Source organism: Canis lupus, chromosome 31 (genome assembly GCF_011100685.1).
Source record: "Canis lupus familiaris isolate Mischka breed German Shepherd chromosome 31, alternate assembly UU_Cfam_GSD_1.0, whole genome shotgun sequence".
Classification (NCBI taxonomy): domain Eukaryota; kingdom Metazoa; phylum Chordata; class Mammalia; order Carnivora; family Canidae; genus Canis; species Canis lupus.
In genome coordinates, this window is record NC_049252.1 from 29020224 (window position 1) to 29040135 (window position 19912).

Below are 19912 nucleotides of genomic sequence, written 5' to 3' on the forward strand. Positions count from 1 at the left end.
TGGGAGCCCCACACAGGGCTCGATCCCAGGACCCCAAGATCATGACCTGAGCCAAAGGCAGATGCTTAACAGACTGAACCACACAGGTGCCCCCAGACATACTTTTTTTTAAAGCAGAAAACAAATACAAGGAGTAACCTAGCTCGGGGATAGAGACAGGGTGGAGGGAAATTTGGGCTGGGGGGGGCGGGAGGGTGAGGTGGGGCACGGAGATGCCAGGAGTGGTGGCAGGGAGAGGAGCCGCAGGCAAGGGAGAGGACAGAGAGAAGTCGAGGTGGCAGGAGCACCCAGGGAGGGGAGCACAGGGTCTGGGTGCTGTGCCCGATGCCCCAGGCTCGCTGCTTACAGACCGCGAGCCCTGGCCTCACAGCACCTGGGTTCGAGCACAGCTTGGGTCAGTATCAGTCGCGGGAGTTTGGTCAAGTCACTGGGCTTCCGCCAACAGCCAGTGGGGAGAATAAGCAATGGACGTACAAGGGGGTTTGACCCAAAGGATGCATAGGACGTCAGGCCAGCGCTTGCTTGGTGGACTTCAGAGGGTCAGGAGCACTCATGCACCCAGCAAACAACTGAGCACTCTTTGAAATGCTCATTAGCTGATTGATTACCCTGGCCGGTCAAGGCCTTGACCCAGGAAGGTTAGATGAGGTGATGACCCAGGTTGCCAATGGGTGGAGCTGTGGCGACTGAGTCACATGAGCCCCGAGCCCGGTGACACCCTCTTTCCTTCCTTCCTTCCTTCCTTCCTTCCTTCCTTCCTTCCTTCCTTCCTTCCTTCCTTCCTTCCTTCCTTCCTTCCTTTCTTTTCTTCTTTCCTTCCTTTCTTTCTTTTTTTTTTTTTTAAGATTCTATTTATTCATGAGAGACACAGAGAGAGAGGCAGAGACACAGGCAGAGGGAGAAGCAGGCTCCCTGCGGGGAGCCCAATGTGGGACTGGATCCCAAGATCCCGGGATCATGAACTGAGCTAAAGGCAGATGCTCAACCACTGAGCCACCCAGGTGTCACTGACACCCTTTTTTCAAATCCACTGAGGCCCGGTCCTTGAAAGTCCTGCCTGTGCAGTAGAACATCCCAGGAGGAGACCGGCAACGGAACCTAACAGGTGCCTGGTCCATAGTAGGGGCCTGACTGTAGACCTGTCCCCTGGTTGGACAAGTTGAGTCTGTCCAGGACAAGTTCCTCCAGAACCCAGGCACTGGTTTAGCTTTTTCAACACAATGGCCATGTGTTGCCCTTTCTTCTTCTCCTTGTCTCCTCCATGATTTTTTAAAAGCAAAAGAGTTGCGGGGAGGGGAGGAGGTTTGAGGGTACTTCCATTCCCTTAGAGAAAGACTATTTTGCTCCTCTTCATACAAAAATGATGGAACGATGGAATTTCTTCCAGTTTCCATCCATAGCAAGTTTATACCATGGTTACGTAGGGCTCCAGTTCCCCAGAATTGGGGGTGGCATCACCCTTGAGCAAATTTCTACATGTTGGGAGGTATTCCATCCCGACCCCCTCAGTGAGCAGTGGCCATTCAGCCCCTCACACACCAAGCAGCTAGTGCTGACCAGAGCCTCTCCCTACAAGGGCATCTGCCTGAGATGGAATTTCTTATTGCTCAGACCGCGTAACTTACTGTCCCCTAAAATTTCTCTCCTTGACCGGTTTGCCCAGTCCAAGGATTTTTCCTTTAGCCAAAAAATGGAGGAGGAAGAAAGTAAAGTGGTCTGAAGTTTTGAAAGGCTAATGCTAGTATTGCAAAGCTTCCTTGGAATTCTCATAGAGCCCTATCCTTCCCTCGGGGCTTCTCCAACATGGCCAGGAAGGCGGTCAAAGGAATTTCTAATAACAACCTCCCAACCTTATGTTAAAATCATATGCCATTCTGTTGTGTTTGTCCATCCATCCATCCATCCATCTGTCTGTCCATCCATCCATCCATCCATCCATCCCTCCCTCCCTCCCTTCCTCCCTCCCTCGGGGAGGCAGAGCACAGTCATGGCCTCCCAGGTTGTGGCTCTGCCCTCGTAGTACATGGCTGTCATTGCTGGGTAGAAGCTCAGTGACGTGCCCTTCTAGGGGCTGATGTCAGGAGGTCACACACTGGAGCTCTGTGGGGGGAGCACAGTCCTGGCTCTCACGGCCCGGAACGCCTCAGACTGCAGCCGGATCCCAAAACAAATGCTTCCCAGTCCCTTCAGCCTCTTAACAGCTCCCAGGATATGAATCGTTTGGGTTCATTGGCCCATTATCCTATAAACAGGCTTCTCTCCTCGGAACTCCGTAATCCCGGCACCTTCAAATTAGCCACAGCGATGAAGCAGTGCTCGGCACAGAGAGTTCAGACAATCATTTATACCTGGCTTTGGTGAACAACATGGGATTAGTTTTCTGTGGCAGTTGATTTACCGTCTTGATTATGTTCTGTTGAGTCTGAAAATGAGCCTCCGTGTCCCTTGGCCACAGTAGCCTCCCACGGGTGGCACTAGCCCAGAGCAGACTCAGCGCCGGGGCCACGCTAGCCTGGGACTTCTGCCACAAATAGTCCATAAAATGAGACATCAACACAGAGATCCTGTCTGGGTTATGCAAGAAACAAGTCCCTATTTCTCCATGAGAAAAAAAATAAAAAAAGATTTCATATAAATAAATAAATAAATAAATAAATAAATAAATAAATACATAAATACATAAATACATAAATAAATAAATAAATAAATGAATAAATGAATAAATGAATAAATAAATAAATATTTCTCATGCTGACTTGTTCGGCAAAGATTTCTTTGAAAAGTTTTTATTCCCAAGAACCAGCAAACAGCCATCCTGCCCAAGAAAAATGCCCGGGTGACAGCTCCCTGTAGCACTAGGCCGGTTCCTTCTGTCCCCGTGTCCCCGAGCCCCCTTAGCGCCCCGTGTGCGCCCCGCGGTGTGCCCCCGCGCCGCCTCGAGGTGTGCCGGCCGCTCACCAGCCGTGTCCCCGCGCAGAGCGCTGAGGGTCCGCAAGAAGATGTCGGGGGAGAAGATGCCCGTGAAGATGATCGGCGACATCCTGACGGCGCAGCTGCCGCACATGCAGCCTTACATCCGCTTCTGCAGCTGTCAGCTCAACGGGGCTGCCCTCATCCAGCAGAAGACCGACGAGGCCCCGGACTTCAAGGAGTTTGTCAAAGTAAGGAGCCCCCCACCCCCCCCACCCCTGTCCCCGAGTAGCTGACTTGGGGCAGCTGGGTGTGCGAGGGGCGAATTCAAGCCTGCAAGCGTATTCCTGCTAAGGACGGCCCCCAGGCCCGGGGCTTGGCCGAGGACCAGGGCCCGACAGTGGCCGGCAGGTGTGGCTGTGAGCAGAGGCTTGGAGAGGACAGGCCGGCCCTGCACCTGCAAGCGCTGGTCCGCGGTCCAGGTGGTCCCAGTGCTTTTTTTTTTTTTTTTTTTTTTTTGACAGGAAGCAGGATTTATTGGTGGGCATGAATAGGGTTCGGGTGGTGCAAGGTTCTCATGAGTGCAGAGCCCTCCATTTGTCCAAGGGGCCACGACTAGGGATGTATGTGACCCCACAGCCATCTGGGATGAGCCGCTTTTCGGCCACCATATCTTCAAATTCATCCCCATTAAACTTAGTAAAGCCCCACTTCTTGGAGATGTGGATCTTCTGGCGGCCAGGGAACTTGAACTTGGCCCTGCGTAGGGCCTCAATCACATGCTCCTTGTTCTGCAGCTTGGTACGGATGGACGTGATGACTTGGCCAATGTGGACCCTGGCTACTGTGCCCTGGGGCTTCCCAAAGGCACCTCGCATACCTGTCTGCAACCTAGATTGGAGATAGCTTGATGTCAGACCTCGAAGTCACCACCAAGGGCTGTCTCCAAGGCCCCTTAGGGCAACCCATACAATCAACAGGCTGCATACGCTACCAAGGAGGCTACTGTTTGCAGCCATGGCACACTGGGCCCCCAGGGAGAAAGAGCACAGTCGGCTTAATTGGCTGCAGACACGGTGCTACCTGGATGCAGGTTTAAATCATCCGTCTCATTTGTCAGGCTCGGTGGGGCTGGTGCATCTCAGGTTCCCCCTTCCGTTTGGTCTGAGCACCTCCCCACGCCCTGTTCTTTGCTGCAGAGGGAATGGCCAACGGATCCCAATGGATCCTTTGTCCATTTCCCAGTTGGTTCTTGTCATTGGCTTCAGGCTCTGAGAAGTGTTTGGGGCTGAGGGTGGGATGCCAGGACCTCTGCCCCGGGGGCAAAGGGGGTCTTGAGAGCTGTGTGTCCCCACAAGGGACATCTGGGGAGGTGGGCCCCATGCTGCTGGAGGCCCCAGGGCCTGGGACTTGGCCTTGGCCAGGGTGGGTCCCTGCTGGCCCCACTGGCCCACTCTACAGCCCCCAAATCTCCCAGAGAAAAAGACCACAGGAAAAGCATCAAATAACTGCTGCTGAGCCTCAGTCATATTTTGGTGAATAGAGCAATCATACTAACAGCAGGCTTCTCTTTGTACCTCGTGCATTTGGGGGCAGGCCATTCCCTCCTCCTCCATAATCCCGTGAATTATGGGAATCCACGGGAATCCCAGTGGAATTCCCATAATCAGTGGTATCATAATCAGTGGAATGACCACTGTGAGATACAAGGGTGGTCTCTCCTTGACCGAAGCATCCCACAGGCCTGTTCTCTCTTTCTCACCTGGTGTTTCTCAACATGAAAGCGTTGATTCGCTATCCAATTAATAGAGGGCGTTCTAATGTCATTTGAAGGGGAGAGATACGGTAAGAAGCAGGCCCAGGGTGATCCAGAGACTGGAGAGCAGATGGTGGGCCACCTGGCTTTTCAGCCAACGGCCAGTCCTCCGCCGGCACATGGCAGGCTGAGTTCATCACTGGTTGCACTTGAACTTGAGGGAGATGCTGACACCATCCAGGGCAGGGGGCTTGTTTTCCCTCCCTCATCACCTCTCCTCACCTCATCCCTGCGGGGGTCTGACACACCTTTGCCAGGTTTGAGGTGTTCCTGGAATGATGATGTCCAGGCAGGAGCAGGTTCAGGCGCTGACACTTACTTCTCAGGACCTGGGGCCCAGGTCAGGGCAGCTGCCCGATTCTAAGGCGTTCAACTTGAGGACTGAGTCACCTCGTAATCCCTGTGATTTACGGATGGGATCATCTTTGTCGAGTTGACAAAAGGTACAGGCGATCTAAGCCGGGGACAAGCCGCAGGCCTTGAGACTGTAGTCCTCCCCCGCCTCGTGTCTCAGCTCCACTGTCCCCACCTGCCCGGGGCTCCCAGGGGTGTGTGCAGGCTCCATCTGCACCAGGCAATGAGATTTAGCCCTTCTGGCATCTCTGGGACTGAAGGGACATTTCTATTCTAACTCTATGGTCTTGTGTCTCGCTCTTGGGACTGTTAAAACGGTCTGACAGTAACAAGAAATGCTCTCTGGAAAGACAGACTCTCGCTTCTGTAAGGGGGGGACCATGTGTCCCAGGGAGCGTGTGCTGAATCTGCAGAGCAGAGGTTAACCCCGGAGGCTGAGTCACATCTACGGGCCTCCGACCTCCATCTGGGGCCAGAATAGTGAGTCAGGCTCTTCCAACTCCAGGCCCCTCTATTCTCGTTCTCGTCCAGATAAATGAGACAATGTGACGGGTGGGGAGTTGATGTCACTGACCAGATTTTTCAGATTTCTTAAGTACATTAAAAAAAAAATCTCTCATTTCAGAGGCTGGCAATGGACCCTCGATGTAAAGGGATGCCACTCTCTAGTTTTATCCTGAAGCCTATGCAACGCGTAACGAGATACCCACTGATCATTAAAAATGTAAGTACCCATCTTGCCTTTTCAAGCAGAGAAATGCTTTCTCAGCATTTCAGGGACCCGGGGTCATGGGCAAGTTCTCCAGCCAATGCACCTGGTATCTGTTGCCTAGAATCATACACCAAGGGGATGTTGGAAGCATCTGCCCGGTAACTCAGAAAGAAAAACTGTTTATGGTGAAAAGAGCTAATAATATGCAGTCTTAAGCTCTGAGACCCAGTGGTTTTCACCTCATAAGTTGGAAAATGAAATCTTCGTTCTTTGGTTCTTTTCCTAATAGAGGTATAATGCCCTTGTGCCTTGATTTTCCCAGGAAGGAGAAAGAAATGTCATGCCTACTACCCATCTTCAGAAAGCCATTGTGAAACCAATACCAAAAGAAAAAAAAATAGGATTTCAGTGTCTCTCTCTGTAATATGAGTGAGCAGACTCAGACATACTCTGAGCCTGTGATTATATAACCACAGGGGGCATACCTCCTGGAGAGAGGTTTTAGATCTCTAAAATAAAATAAAGATTTTATTTATTTATTCATGAGAGACACAAAGAGAGGCAGAGACACAGGCAGAGAGAGAAGCAGGATTCCTGCGGGGAGCCCGATGTGGGATTCGATCTTGGGACCCCGGGATCATGCCCTGAGCCGAAGGCAGACGCTCAACCACTGAGCCACTCAGGCGCCCCTCTGGCTCCCTTTAATGGAGACTTTAGAAATCCATATCTGGGTACTGAGGTGCTCATTGCTGTTGGAGTGTGACTGCTTTTTGGGTCCTTCAGTGGCAGAGTCAGGAATATATGTATATATGTATGTCATATTCATACACACATACTTTTATTTAAGTGTACACACATACATTTATATTTATTTCTAGATCAATTCATGTAGATAATAATGCATATTAAAACCCATGAGTTCATACTGATACCTCTTATTCTTTTTTTATTTTTTAAAGATTTTATTTATTTATCTGAGAGAGAGAGAGAGGGAGAGAGAGAGAGAGAGAAAGAGCACAAGGAGAGGGAGTGGCAGGCAGAGAGAGAGGGAGAAGCAGACTCCCCACTGAGCAGGGACCCTGATGTTGGGGCTGGATCCCAGGACTCTGAGATCATGACCTGAGCCGATGGCAGACGCTTAACTGGCTGAGCCACTGAGGTGCTCCTCTTTTTTTCTTTTAAAAGATTTTATTTATTTATTTGATAGAGAGAGAGAGAGAAAGAGAGAGAGCACAAGCAGAGGAAGTGGCAGGGAGAGGGAGAGGGAGAAGCAGGCTCCTTGCTGAGTAGGGAGCCCAATGTGGGACTCGATCCCAGGGCCCTGGGATCATGACCTGAACCGAAGGCAAATGTTTCACCTTCTGAGCCACCCAGGTGCCCCAGGAAGAGAATATTAAAAGGTGGCCAGTTACAAGATACATATGAAAACCACAAAAGTACTAAGATGAAATACCGTTTATGATGCTAAGGTGGAGAAATTCTTAGCGTGGCACTAAGGGCAGAAATTTAAAAGATTTAGGGTTGTAGCGAACGTAAAAAATATTTTATTCTGGAAACAACCTAGATATTAGATAAAGCAAATAAATTACAGTAGGTCTGTACTCTGAAAATATTTTGAAAAATACAGAGACTTCTATGTATGTAAAAAAAAAATCATGAGACATCTTACAGTGCGGTTCATTTTGTCAAACAGAGGAAAAATGAGATGTGATTATTGAATGTGTACAGAGCATCTAAAAGGAGTTCAAGGGATGCCCTTCAGTGTTACCTGGTTACCTCTGGGGTAGGATAATGAGAGGGGAACTTCCACATTTGCTCTATGTACTTCTGTATTCTTTGAATCTTGCATATCAAGAATGTGTTAATATGCTATTTGCATAAGCATTTTTCTTAAAAATTTCTGTGTGACAAAATATAATGAACAATAATGAAAGGCAAATGATAGGTGTAAGCTGGGTAACCACATTTCAGACTGTAAGTAGGATATGAAATATCCATAGATTACCCATCTATACCTATGTATGTATGTATCTATCTATCATCTATGTAAGGCAACTTACAGCTCAAGAAGAAAAAAATACTCCAATTGGAAAATAGGCAAAATACACAACTAGATATTTCTGACAGGCAGTGTAGAGTAGCAGTGAAGAACACATAGTCAGGAGCCAGGCTGCTTGGGTTTAAATCTCAGTACCGCTGCTACGTGCCCTTGAGGTACAATGCTCCTCTCTGAGCATCAACTTCTTCAGTAAATTAGGGACACTAATAATACCTACTGCAAAGGGTTATGAGAATTAACCAAGGTAGTATATGGAAAGTACCTGGCTCCTACTAAATAGTACATAAACATTAGCTTTATCATTTAGTACACTTGTATACTAAATATACAAAAAGCTTAAGTTAACTATGTAATAAAAGAGATGCATAACAAAAGAAGAAAATACCTTGTTTTGGGCTTGCCAGATAGGCATATCTTGAAAATGTAGGTCGCCAGGGTGAGCAAAGATGCTGGTCGAAGGTAGAGTGGATCAGCCTTTTGGAGGGTGATGGACAGATCAAACTGCAGATTCTCTTGGCTGAACGCCTCCCCCTCTAGGAATTTATTCTGCAAAAATAATCTCAGAAATATTGAAAAATTAAGAACACTATGAAGCTGTATGGGAAGGGAAATATTTAAATGCCAGGTAGTTCATCCTTAGAATGATATATCATAGGGTCCTTAAAAGTGGTTCACTGGTTGAGGGTCCTGGAGTCAAGTCCCGTATCGGGCAGGGAGCCTGCTTCTCCCTTTGCCTATGTCTCTGCTGCTCTCTCTGTCTCTTCATGAATAAATAAATAAAATATTTGAAGGAAACAAATGATAGCATAGGTCCACATAAAATGGACATCAAATGACATAACTTATGAAGTGGAGAAAAAACAGGGTGCAAAATGGTACAGTGTAGTGTGGTAGTATGGTTCAGTTTTTATTTTCTAAAAAGTGTGTGTGTGTGTGTGTGTGTGTGTGTGTGTGTGTGTGTGTAGGCAAAGCATTTGACTAATATATAGAAATTCTCTCCAGATGGGGAGATTACGGATGATTTTTAGGATCTTCATTACTTCCCGAATTTTCTGAATTTTGACACTCTGATAATTAGAGAAATTAATAAGCCCATTTTCATTTTGAAGCAAAATAAAACAAACTGTTTGAACTAATACACAAGTTCAGTAAAATTGTAAGATAGAAAATCAATACACAAGTATCTGTTACATTTCTAAACACTAATAATGAACCATCGGAAAGAGAAATTAAGAAAACAATCCCATTTACAATTGCATCAAAAAGCATACAGTAAATTGGTGCAGGCACTATGAAAAATAGTAAGTAGATTCCTCAAAAAATTAATAATAGAACTATCATATTCAATCCAGCTGTTCCACTTCTTGGTATTTACTGGAAGAAAATAAGAACACGAATTCAAAAAGATACATGCATCCCCATGTTCATCACTGCCTTATTTATAATAGCCAAGACATGGAAACAACTTATCCACTGATGGATGAATGGATATAAAAATTGTGATGTGAATATATGTTATATATATGTTGAATGTATATAATGTAATGTATAATGGAATATTATTCAGCCATTATAAAACAGTGAAATCTTGCCATTTGTGTCAACAGGGATGGACTCTGGAGGCATTAGGCTAAGTGATAAAACTCAGATACAGAGGGACAAATACCATACAATCTTTCTTAAATTTGGAATTTTTTTTTTAAAGATTTTATTTATTTATTCATGAGAGACACAGAGAGAGGCAGAGACATAGGCAGAGGGAGAAGCAGGCTCCATGCAGGGAGCCTGATGCAGGACTCGATCCCAGGACCCCAGGATCACGCCCCAGGTCAAAGGCAGATGCTCAACCACTGAGCCACCCAGGGATCCCCTTAAATTTGGAATCTTAAAAAAATTAATAAAAAAAAACCCCCGCAGGTTCATAGACACGACAGATTAGTGGTTGCCAGAGGCAGGGGTAGGGGATGGTATAAACAGGTAAACTATTTTTGTGGGTTTTTTGTTGTTGTTGTTGTTGTTCTTAGTTTAAATAAATTGAAGAAAAAGAAAAGAAAAGGAAGCCAAACCAAAACCAAAACAAAGGAGTTGGCAAAAGCCAGTTGTGTGGGCTAAAAATAAAATAAAATAGAGCGGTCTAGAGCGGTAGTCCTTAGACTTGCCTGCACGTTAGAACCACCTGGAGAGCTCTAGAAAATTGCTACATGGGAGCCCCCCCCCACACACACACACCCGGGGCTATGGTCGGGGATGAGACATCAGGAGTTTCCAAAAGGATCCTAACACAGCTAGGATTGGCCTGGAGGGTGGGGCTGTTGTTGGAGATGACTGGGGGACACAGGACCCAGGATGTGCATTTTTCTCAATTTAGGTGCTTACCTGGGACTTTATGCCAAAGGGTATCTTTGAGGTGAGATATTATTCATGCTTAGGTCCATTTGAATTATTTGTATGAGGACAAGGCCTAGGCAGGTACACCTTCTGCATCCCCCGTGCATTCCAAAGCTGGCTCAGAACCTTTCTTCACGACTGCTCCTAATACCCGAAGTCCTTTGAGAATCTGATGGTAACGACTCTCATTTGTTGGGCACCTTCTAAGCGCCAGGTACTTTGCGGGGTGCATTGCCGTATCAAATCATTTACCCCTCAGCTACCCTTATAGAGGAGGTACGATGAGCATCCCCATTTTTCCTATAAGGAACCTGAGGCTCAAAACATTTGTGGGACTGGCCCATAGCACGGCTGGTCACTGGCAGAGCACAGATTTTTTTTTTTAGGATTTTATTTATTCATTCATGAGAGACACAGGGAGAGAGGCAGAGACACAGGCAGAGGGGGAAGCAGGGTCCCCACGGGGAGCCCGATGTGGGACTCGATCCTGGGATGCCAGGATCACAACCTGAGCGGAAGGCAGATGCTCAACCGCTGAGCCACCCAGGCGACCCGGGGGCACAGATTTTAACGCAGGAAGTGTAGCTCTAGAACTGGCACTCTTAGCCTCCGGCTTCGAGTGTTTTGCACAGAATAAACGCGCATTTGCTCAGATGTGTTCCAGAGTGCGCAGACCTAGCAAAGAGCCATCTCTAGGAGGGAGATGTGTAAGGCTGCATCCTGGTCACCCTCGCAGCAGCCACCCCCGCCTCGACCCCCAGGTATATATAAATCGTGTGTCATTCCCCTGCCTCCCCAGGGGACCCTGCCAACCACCAGTGGCTGCAGCTGCGGTTCCCTGGGTGGGCACCCATCGGGAAAGGTGGGTGCCATGCTCACCTCTGCGGGGCCCACCTGCACCGCCTGAAGCCACTGCCTCCTGTCCCACCCCCACCCCACTCCCCGCAGATCCTGGAAAACACTCCTGAGAACCACCCCGACCACAGCCACCTGAAGCACGCCCTGGAGAAGGCCGAAGAGCTGTGTTCACAGGTGAACGAAGGGGTGCGCGAGAAGGAGAACTCCGACCGCCTCGAGTGGATCCAGGCGCACGTGCAGTGCGAAGGCCTGTCCGAGGTAGCCGCCTGGGGGGGGTGGGGGGCCCGGGCTGTGCACCCCCAACCCCAGCCCCCCCACCCCGAGCTTAGCCCTGCAGCCGGCGGGGGTGGGTGGTTGTTGGGGAGATTGCGAGCCGTCCTCTCCAGGCCACCGGGCCATTCTTCCAGTCCCAGAAGTTCCTTTATGTCATTAGATCTGCTGGTTTCTCTCTCTCTCTCTCTCTCTCTCTTTTAAGATTTTATTTATTTATTCATGAGACACAAGAGAGAGAGGCAGAGACACAGGCAGAGACACAGGCAGAGGGAGAAGCAGGCTCCATGCAGGGAGCCTGACGGGACTCGATCCCGGGTCTCCAGGATCAGGCCCTGGGCCGAAGGCAGGCGCTAAACCGCTGAGCCACCCAGGGATCCCTGCTGGTTTCTCTCTTGTGTCTTATTCTCGCACAAGTGGCCATGCTTGTGTGTGTGTGTGTGTTTTAACACATTTTATTTATTTATTTTTAAAACATTTTATTTATTTATTTATTCATGAGAGAGAGAGGCAGAGACAGGCAGAGAGCCTGATGTGGGACTCGATCTTGGGACTTCAGGATCACGACCTGAGCCAAAGGCAGACACTCAACCACTGAGCCACCCAGGCATCCCTGTTTTAACACATTTTAAACATATTCCCGCACATTCCAGATCCGATCACTCCAATCCCCGCAGCCCCGGACTCGCTCTGGTCGGCGGCCTCCGCTCCACTGTCTGGGCTGTGATTTCTGATTGTGAGTTCGGGGTGCCCGGGAGCTTTATCTGCGGGACCTTGAGGTCTGAAACAGCATTCCTCCTGCGGGGATTGCTACCGGCCTTACCCTAAATTAAATGTAGAGGGGCTCGGGGATCACACGAGTGTGCGAACTTGGGCCAGGGCCATCTCGCTCTTGCAAATTCTCAGGGGCTTTTTTTTTTTTTTTTTCCATCTCACTTATTCCAAGGTCAAAAACAAGCAAGTCGTCTTGTTGCCTTCTGTGCTGGAGTCTACTTGTCATTCCTCCTCTGGGAGCCAGTGTTTTTGTGGCCATCTCGGGGTAGACCCCGCAGCCCACCTGGGCCCCCCAGGCATCACTGGTCTCCTGTCCTCCACCTGGCTTTCCAAGTGGATTCAAGAGACACTCTCAGGGCTGAAGCCGGCTTTGGGGTTTGTGGATCTTCGGAGGTTGACATTTTCATTCTGGCTTTGGCCTCTCTCTGCACTGTTTTTTTTTGTTTTTTTTTAATTTATTTTTTTTTACTTTTTAGAAATTCTGATTGCTTTGCTTGCATTTCGAAAGTGCATTTTTCTATGTTACTGTTTTTAAATTTTTCACTGGCTGTGTCAGCTATCTAGTCCGGAAACAGTCTGCCGGAAACAGAAGTTTCTCTCCTGGTATTTAATTCTCTTCTTGTCGCTTATCTTTCCTTTAGTTTCATTGATTCTTTCTGCCTGTATTCCCTCTCTCTCTTTGCCTCTGCATCCACGTCTGTGGCCGTGCGCACACACCCATACACACGTGCATGCGCACCCACCGTTCACTAGGGTTTACCAAAAGGCCCAGGGAGAATGAGAGTCCCCCTCACCCACTGTCCCTGTGGCTTCTTCCTTCTTCCAGTGCTTCAGGGGCGGTCACTGGCTCCCCACCAGGGGTTCCTCGCCTGCCTCACCTCCCCGTCTGCCTTCAGTGTAGGTGTGCGATCGGCAAAGCCGTGGGAGCATGGGGTTCTGGGTTGATATGCAATCCAGGGGCAGTCACTGGTTGGTTGGCTTATTCTTTCATCCACTTGTCCATTCAGTAGACATTTCTCGAGCACCTGCCCATGTGCCATTGCTCAGTGCTAAACACAAAGGACACGAAAATCAGTAAGATGGGACCCCCTCCCTCCCTTGGGTCCTATGACCCTGGATAAAGTAGGGGGGCTGACCCAGTGCTTACAACAAGATGCAGGCAGAATGAGGTGCAGGTGCCGGTGGGGAGGAAGGGACAGTCACAGGGGGATTCAGGGAAGCATCAGAGAAGGAGACACTTGGCTGCGTGTTGGAGGATAACGTTATCCGTCCAGGATAGAATCCAGGGGGCGGGCATCCCAGTGGAGAGCACGTCCTGAGCAGGGCATCTGCAGAGCATGAGGTGATAAGGCTTTGGGGCAAGCTGAAGCCAGGGCGAGCAAGGCGTGTGTGTCATCCAGAGGAGCTCTGCCTTGTCCCTGCACACAGCACGCCTGACCAGCTCCTGAACCTGCCAGGCGGCAGTGTCGACGTGGTGACCTGCTCTTTGGGAGGGGACCCTTCCCTGAGTCCCACAGCTGCCATCAGGCAGACTCAGCACAATAAGAGCGTGAAATAAGTTCTTATTATGAGTTGTGTGGCTTCTGTACCTCTCTGAGATAGACTCTTTGCCTCTCTATTGATCGTTCCTACCTGGCTTTGTACACCGGCTTTCGTCTCATCTGTATGGTGTTCACCGTACAATCGTGGATGGGGCCGTGTTGGCTTCTGTTTCCTGGCCCAGGTCTGGACTCGTACCCATGATTAGATTTCAAATACATACCGTCTTTGGCATTCTTGTCTTAAGATAGAAAAATGAAATGACGGTTCCCAATTCATTTATATTCAGTGTTAGCCTGGCCACATGGAAGGCCCAAACCTGGAGTCTGAATACATGACATCATCTTTCAGTGATCCAGGCTGCCTTCTCTGGATTCGTTGTCTGTCCCCAAGGAGCTTGAACTCCCTCTAGGCAAGCAAAATTGATCTCCAGACTCCTCTTCAGAGTTGTGAAAGGGTAAAGAATACTCTCCGAAGGCTCCCATTTGGGGACAGGGTACCACATTCAGTCTTCTGGACTCTCCTAGAGCCTCGGGGGGAGATTAGAGACCCTCCTCCTTCCTTGTGGCCAAGAGTGCAGTGGAGTGGTCACTCTTCCTTGATGCCTGTGGATCTCCAGCCACAGAGGCACCACTGATTCTTTCTCCCATGATGGAGGGAGATGGCTGTTCACCAACATCTCTTGGGGGACACATGGTGTGCACCCTGTCACCTCTTCACAAATACTCTTCTCAGGGATATCTACAGGGTTTGTAACTCTGGGGAGGATTGCCCTTGAAGGCTGATGGTGGAGCTTCCACCTGGGGCTCAAGTGTGGGCAGGTGGGGGCCATGAGGAACTGACACTTGCCTGGATCCTATTGCTGCCTGGGCACAGCTGTGGCCTTTCCCTCCGTCAGTCTCTCCTTCTACCAAAAAGGGGGTCCTAATGGAGTCATGTTTCTGCCTCAATCTACCTCCACCCCTTTAGAAACTGCTCACATGAGATGAGAGAGCCCAGTGGGATGGTAGAGTCAGGTTTCAGCAGCCCTTGGCACCAGGTCCAAGATTTGGGAAGTGGCAGGAAAAGAGTTTCCCCTTCACATTTTCAGGACGAGTGAGTTGGTTGAGATTTAATGTGCACTGACGCTGTGTCTGCTCTGCTTGGCTTTGAGGCGTCACCCAGTGCCCCCGAGTTTTGCAGTCACCCACGTGCTAGGGGCCTGGACTCTATCTGCAGCTTGGAAAGTAGCATATGTCCTGTAGAATTATACAGAGAATAAAAATAAATAGATAAATAAATAAAAAGAATTATACAGAGAATAGTGGCTGCTTTCCAGAGGCCCAAGGGACTGTCCGAGCCTGTGTGGGGTCATCACTGGAGCCGATTCCTGCCCCCAGCGTGGACATAGCACATACTCATTAAGGTGAGAGAGGGCTGAGAATTTTCTTTCTGCTTCCCATTTCCTAATAAGTAAGGAGGGACACCAATCCCTGAGACACTAATAGACCCCTAGGGAGAAAGCAGCAGGGATTATACTCAAGACTCATCTGGATATTTGGAATCTCCGAAACTGTGTCTTTGACATTGACTCCTTGAAGTCTTCAAAGCCGTCCTTGATTTGAGCCTCAGATACAGGCCCCCTGGGTCCCAGCCTCCTATTCTGATAGAGCCTGGGCTTTCAGGTGCAGAAATACAAAAATCAAAAAACTGACCTCACTTCATCGTGTGTTCTTTGGGTTTTGTTTTCCTTTCTCAGCAACTTGTGTTCAATTCAGTGACCAATTGCTTGGGGCCACGCAAGTTTCTGCACAGTGGGAAACTCTACAAGGCCAAGAGCAACAAGGAGCTGTATGGCTTCCTCTTCAACGACTTCCTCCTGCTGACCCAAATCATAAAGCCCTTGGGCTCTTCCGGCACCGACAAAGTCTTCAGTCCCAAATCTAACCTGCAGTATAAAATGTACAAAACAGTAAGTCTGATTCCAGATTGCAATATCAGGGTTGGTGGTTTTTTTTTTTTGGGGGGGGGGCGCGCATAGAAAATTTCCAAAGGGAGTCAGAGTATTAGCAGGGTTTGGGGGCTGTGGCACAGAGGAGAAAGCAAAGGGGTGAGCCAGGGTTTAGGGTAACTGAAGCAGTGAAGCTCTAGCACCATCAGAAGAGAAACAGCATTCAACTAGATTGACGAAGCATCTACTAGCTTCTAAATGGCCACCGTGGGTCCCCAGGCTGGCAGGTCCCCTGCGCTGGCAGGGCTCACGGTCTAGGATTACGGATGAGGCAGGCCTGGCAAAGCTCAAAACTGGAACTCCAGTGCCCACCTTCCAAACGTTCCCAGATCCGCCTCCAAACTGCCCGGGATGGCTTGAAACATCTGTGCCCCTCACCTTTTCCCAGCAAAAGCCAATCTAAACAGTCAATGCGTGGAGAATTTCCCTCTGCTGTTTATTTGGTCTGCTCCTATGTCCATAGCTGTGTTTGTCTTCGCATCCTGGGCTACTGTTTTCCTAACTTTGTCTGTGTTGGGGGTGTTTTTGCAGACGAATTTTCTCTGAAGAAGCAGTTAGCCTGATTGTGGGGAAAAGGAAAACATACTTATGTGGATTGTCACTAGCCACTTTATATGAAAATCTTTGAGGGAACTGGCTGGAGGTGAAGTCGTGGGGACTGTTGGCTGATTAGGATTTGCCAAAACAGACCAGTCAGCTCTTCTTCTAAAGGACCCAAAAAACACCTGCAAAATGAAGGAGGCAAAAATCCCTATTGACAGTTTGTAATACGTGAAAGCTGATATTAACACAAAATCATTATTCCAGTAGAGTTTACTGGAACACACACGCATTTTCTCTTTCTAGTTTACAGGAAATTAGAAACTAGTTTACACACACACAAAGTTTAGTTTACTAAAACACGTGCATGTAGGCTCACACACACAGTTCACGGAAACAGAGTCCCAGTCTGGTTTTATAATGCCTGTGCCTTATTTTTCAGCCTATTTTCCTGAATGAGGTTCTAGTAAAATTACCCACTGACCCTTCTGGAGATGAGCCCATCTTCCACATCTCCCACATTGACCGAGTCTACACCCTCCGAGCCGAAAGCATAAATGAAAGGTAAGACCTGCCACCTCCCCGGCTCTGGGCACCCGGGCTCCACTGGGTGCTGGACACATAGAGGACATTTAATCCACCAGAAGGTCCCAACATTTCTTGAGTTGTTATACCATAACCTTTGGCTGGAGGGGGTAGGAGACAGGTCTTAATACTTTTCACTAGAGCCTCTCAAAAGTTTAACATGTGGCATGAATTTTTCAAAATAGAATGAATTGAAACTGATTTTGCTTGAGAATTTTTAAAAAACACATCTTCATCATTCTTTGAGATCAGATTTCCCAAGGTTTCCCAGGTGGCAGAGACCAATAGGAAGGCGAATTGGGGATTAATGGGACCACCCAAGCCTGACCCCGTCCTGAGCTGTCTGGCTTGGACAGACGTTCTGGATCTGAGAGCAGCGGGTAGTTTGCCTCAATTGAGTATTCAAGACTCTGCCCTAGAGCCAAAGGAAATAGATCATTTCTGAAGGGTGAACTTGACACAAGGCCAACGGCATTCCAAAGAGCATTTGCGCCAAGCAAGAAAATTGGCCAAAGTTATGCATCCATGGGTCTCTGAGAAATGAAGTAGAAAGCATCATGCCACAGTGCTTCCCCCAGATTGTGTTTGCTTTTCCATGTAAAGTGCTTCCGTTTCTGGGAAATGAGTTTGGTCTTCCCTTGGATGGTTTAGTAAGAGAGATCCATCTGGCCTTCTTCGGGAAGGCAAAAATGGGATGCTTTTCAGTAACAGAGGACAGAGTTGTGTGCCAACATCTCCAGGACAGCATTTCTCTTCCACGGGGACACCCAGGCCAAGGCCGGTCTCGAGTACATCAATAAAAATACCACTCACCCCCTCCTTATTCTTGGTAGGAATAATTATTAGCATCATTTGACATAAACCCAGACTTTCTTTCCCAGCCTTTATTGTTAAGAGGCAAATGAACAAAGCAGGTAGGGTCCTGGAGGCTGAATCTGAACAGACCTGAAACCTTTTCCCCTGAGTTCTGTTTGGCACCTTTCTGTCTTTTTCTTCCCAAGGACTGCCTGGGTGCAGAAAATCAAAGCTGCTTCAGAACTTTATATAGAGACTGAGAAGAAGAAGCGGGAGAAGGCGTACCTGGGTATGCATTGCTCAGCGGCGTGGCTGCTGTGTGTCCTGCCAAGCTGGGCACAGAAGGCTGGGCACAGGGTCCCTAGAGGTGGAAGACGGGCCTGTGGGTGGAGGGGGTTGCACCTGAGAAGGGATGGGCGTCGAGGAGATGGAGAGTGGGGTGCAGGGTGAGGGTGGAGTGTAAATTCCAGGAGCCAGGAAGCCAGAGTGTAAGGGGAGGAGGGGGCAGCTGATCTGAAGCAGACAGAGATGGGGAGGGAGCCAGTTGTTTCAACGAGCCATCTTGTGTTCTTCCTGCCATCACAGTCCGTTCCCAAAGGGCGACAGGTATTGGAAGGTTGATGGTGAACGTCGTTGAGGGCATTGAGCTGAAACCCTGTCGATCACATGGTAAGGACCCCAAATTTCCTCCAGCATGGGGTAGGGTGGGAGCCTTTTCTGTAATCCCCCCGCCCCTGCCCAGCCAGCTTTAAGTCAAATGTACTATTGCCATAATACTAAATTTCCTTCCAGAATTGGTTTCTCGAACTCTTATTAAAAATTTAGAGTTTTTTTCCCCCCCTTAATTTAATCCTTCCCACCACTTTGCTTTTTAGAGAGATCTGAGTGGCTGCCATTTCACTGTGGACGTAATGCATTCTAAGGCTCTAGCAAGGAGACTGGAAAGGCCTAGTTTTAAAGCTCATTAATCTAATGGTTAAAGTATTAGAAATATTTAAGGATTGTAGCTTAAGTCTGATGCTGAATGGTGGAAGTTTTCACTCAGATTTTCCATTTTTAAAAAAAAAGATTTGATTTATTTGAGAGAGAGAGTGAGAGAGTACAAGCAGGGGGAGAAGCAAGCTCCCCGCTGAGCAAGAAGCCTGATGAGGGGCTCGATCCCAGGACCCTGGGATCACAACCTGAGCTGAAGGCAGATGCGTAACTGACTGAGCCACCCAGGAGTCCCCAGATTCTCCATTTGATGCCACTTAACGAATGTGGCAGTGGGGGAGGGGATAGAAATGAGGGACCCGTGGAGGGAAATTGCTGCCCAGTGTGGCTACGCCCCTGTCATGCCATGCCCAGAAGAGCCTGCAGCCACACGGGAGTCTAGCAGACTCTATCCACTCTAGGAAAGAGTAACCCGTACTGTGAGGTGACCATGGGTTCCCAGTGTCACATCACCAAGACGATCCAGGACACTCTGAATCCCAAGTGGAATTCCAACTGCCAGTTCTTCATCAAAGACCTGGAGCAGGAGGTCCTGTGCATCACCGTGTTTGAGAGGGACCAGTTCTCTCCAGACGGTGAGTAGAGAATGGTCCCCTGAGGTGTCCTTCCTTCTTCCCTGTCACTCAGCTTTGGTGGGTAAATGCTTTCTACCTGGGAACTTGGTGGCCGGGGTTTTTTGGCTTCCCTCCAGACAGATGAGGTTGACACAAGATAAGACTCAGCCTCTTCTAGAAAGAGGCCTTCACTGATGCTGCGGTATCTCAGGGAAGGTGGACAAAGTGTGCTTGGTGTATAGCGGTCCAAGATAAAGACCCTGGACCATGGTCCTATGCTTCCCCAAAGCAAGTGACTACAACAAAGGCTATCCCCCAAAGTCTCAGCCCAGTCCTTGAGTTCTTGGCCCAAGGCCATGGTGAAAATGGATAAAAGTAGCCAGTTGAGCAAGAAGAACGACAGCCCACAACGGGTGTGGCAAGAATCAATCAGTGCCCTTTGGGTGATATGTCTGGTTAATCAATGGGACAGAATTATGGCGGATGCATATTCCTTCAACCAGCTGTCCGTTTCTTCTGTGAGCCTGGAAAAGCAGGGGTCTGGTCAATGATTCCAAGAAATTCTCTCTTCCTCACCCAATAAAAATCAGACAATACATTTAAAGATTACAGTGTCAACTTAATTATATTCAAAGAGTATAGTTAAGTGGTAGGAGTGAGGGATTACGGCTAGCAAGATCTGTGCAAGGCTTAAATTGTTCCACGTGGCTTTTACCTTTTAATACTTAAATGAATTATCTCATCGTAAGTTAGGCACCTTTAGTTATGGTCCCAA

General features: G+C 48.5%; 2 protein-coding genes and 1 non-coding gene across 5 annotated transcripts in view; 1 reads left to right on the plus strand and 2 right to left on the minus strand.

Moving 5' to 3' along the window:
• Positions 1-19912, plus strand: part of ITSN1 (intersectin 1) — a 216349-nt gene that overhangs the window by 188778 nt on the left and 7659 nt on the right. For 2 of the 3 annotated variants that reach the window (XM_038581402.1, XM_038581401.1), the window contains 8 exons: positions 2978-3161; positions 5706-5804; positions 11188-11355; positions 15419-15631; positions 16653-16774; positions 17797-17879; positions 18176-18259; positions 18985-19158. In XM_038581402.1, coding sequence (XP_038437330.1) covers positions 2978-3161; positions 5706-5804; positions 11188-11355; positions 15419-15631; positions 16653-16774; positions 17797-17879; positions 18176-18259; positions 18985-19158 — 1127 coding nt within the window. Of the gene's footprint in view, positions 1-2977; positions 3162-5705; positions 5805-11187; positions 11356-15418; positions 15632-16652; positions 16775-17796; positions 17880-18175; positions 18260-18984; positions 19159-19912 lie in introns of those variants that run through there. The other variant, XR_005382307.1, reaches the window with a different exon arrangement.
• LOC119877777 (60S ribosomal protein L10-like) lies at positions 3448-3810 on the minus strand. Its single transcript, XM_038581414.1, has one exon. The coding sequence runs from the start codon at positions 3786-3788 to the stop codon at positions 3486-3488; it is 303 nt and encodes a 100-aa protein (XP_038437342.1). The 5' UTR covers positions 3789-3810; the 3' UTR covers positions 3448-3485.
• Positions 3848-3981, minus strand: LOC119867138. Its single transcript, XR_005382504.1, has one exon. It is a non-coding gene; the product is annotated as a small nucleolar RNA SNORA70 (small nucleolar RNA).

What these genes read in the sequence shown, in the direction of transcription:
- LOC119877777 (XM_038581414.1), bottom strand. Translation starts at nt 3,788, where the DNA reads ATGCGAGGTGCCTTTGGGAAGCCCCAGGGCACAGTAGCCAGGGTCCAC.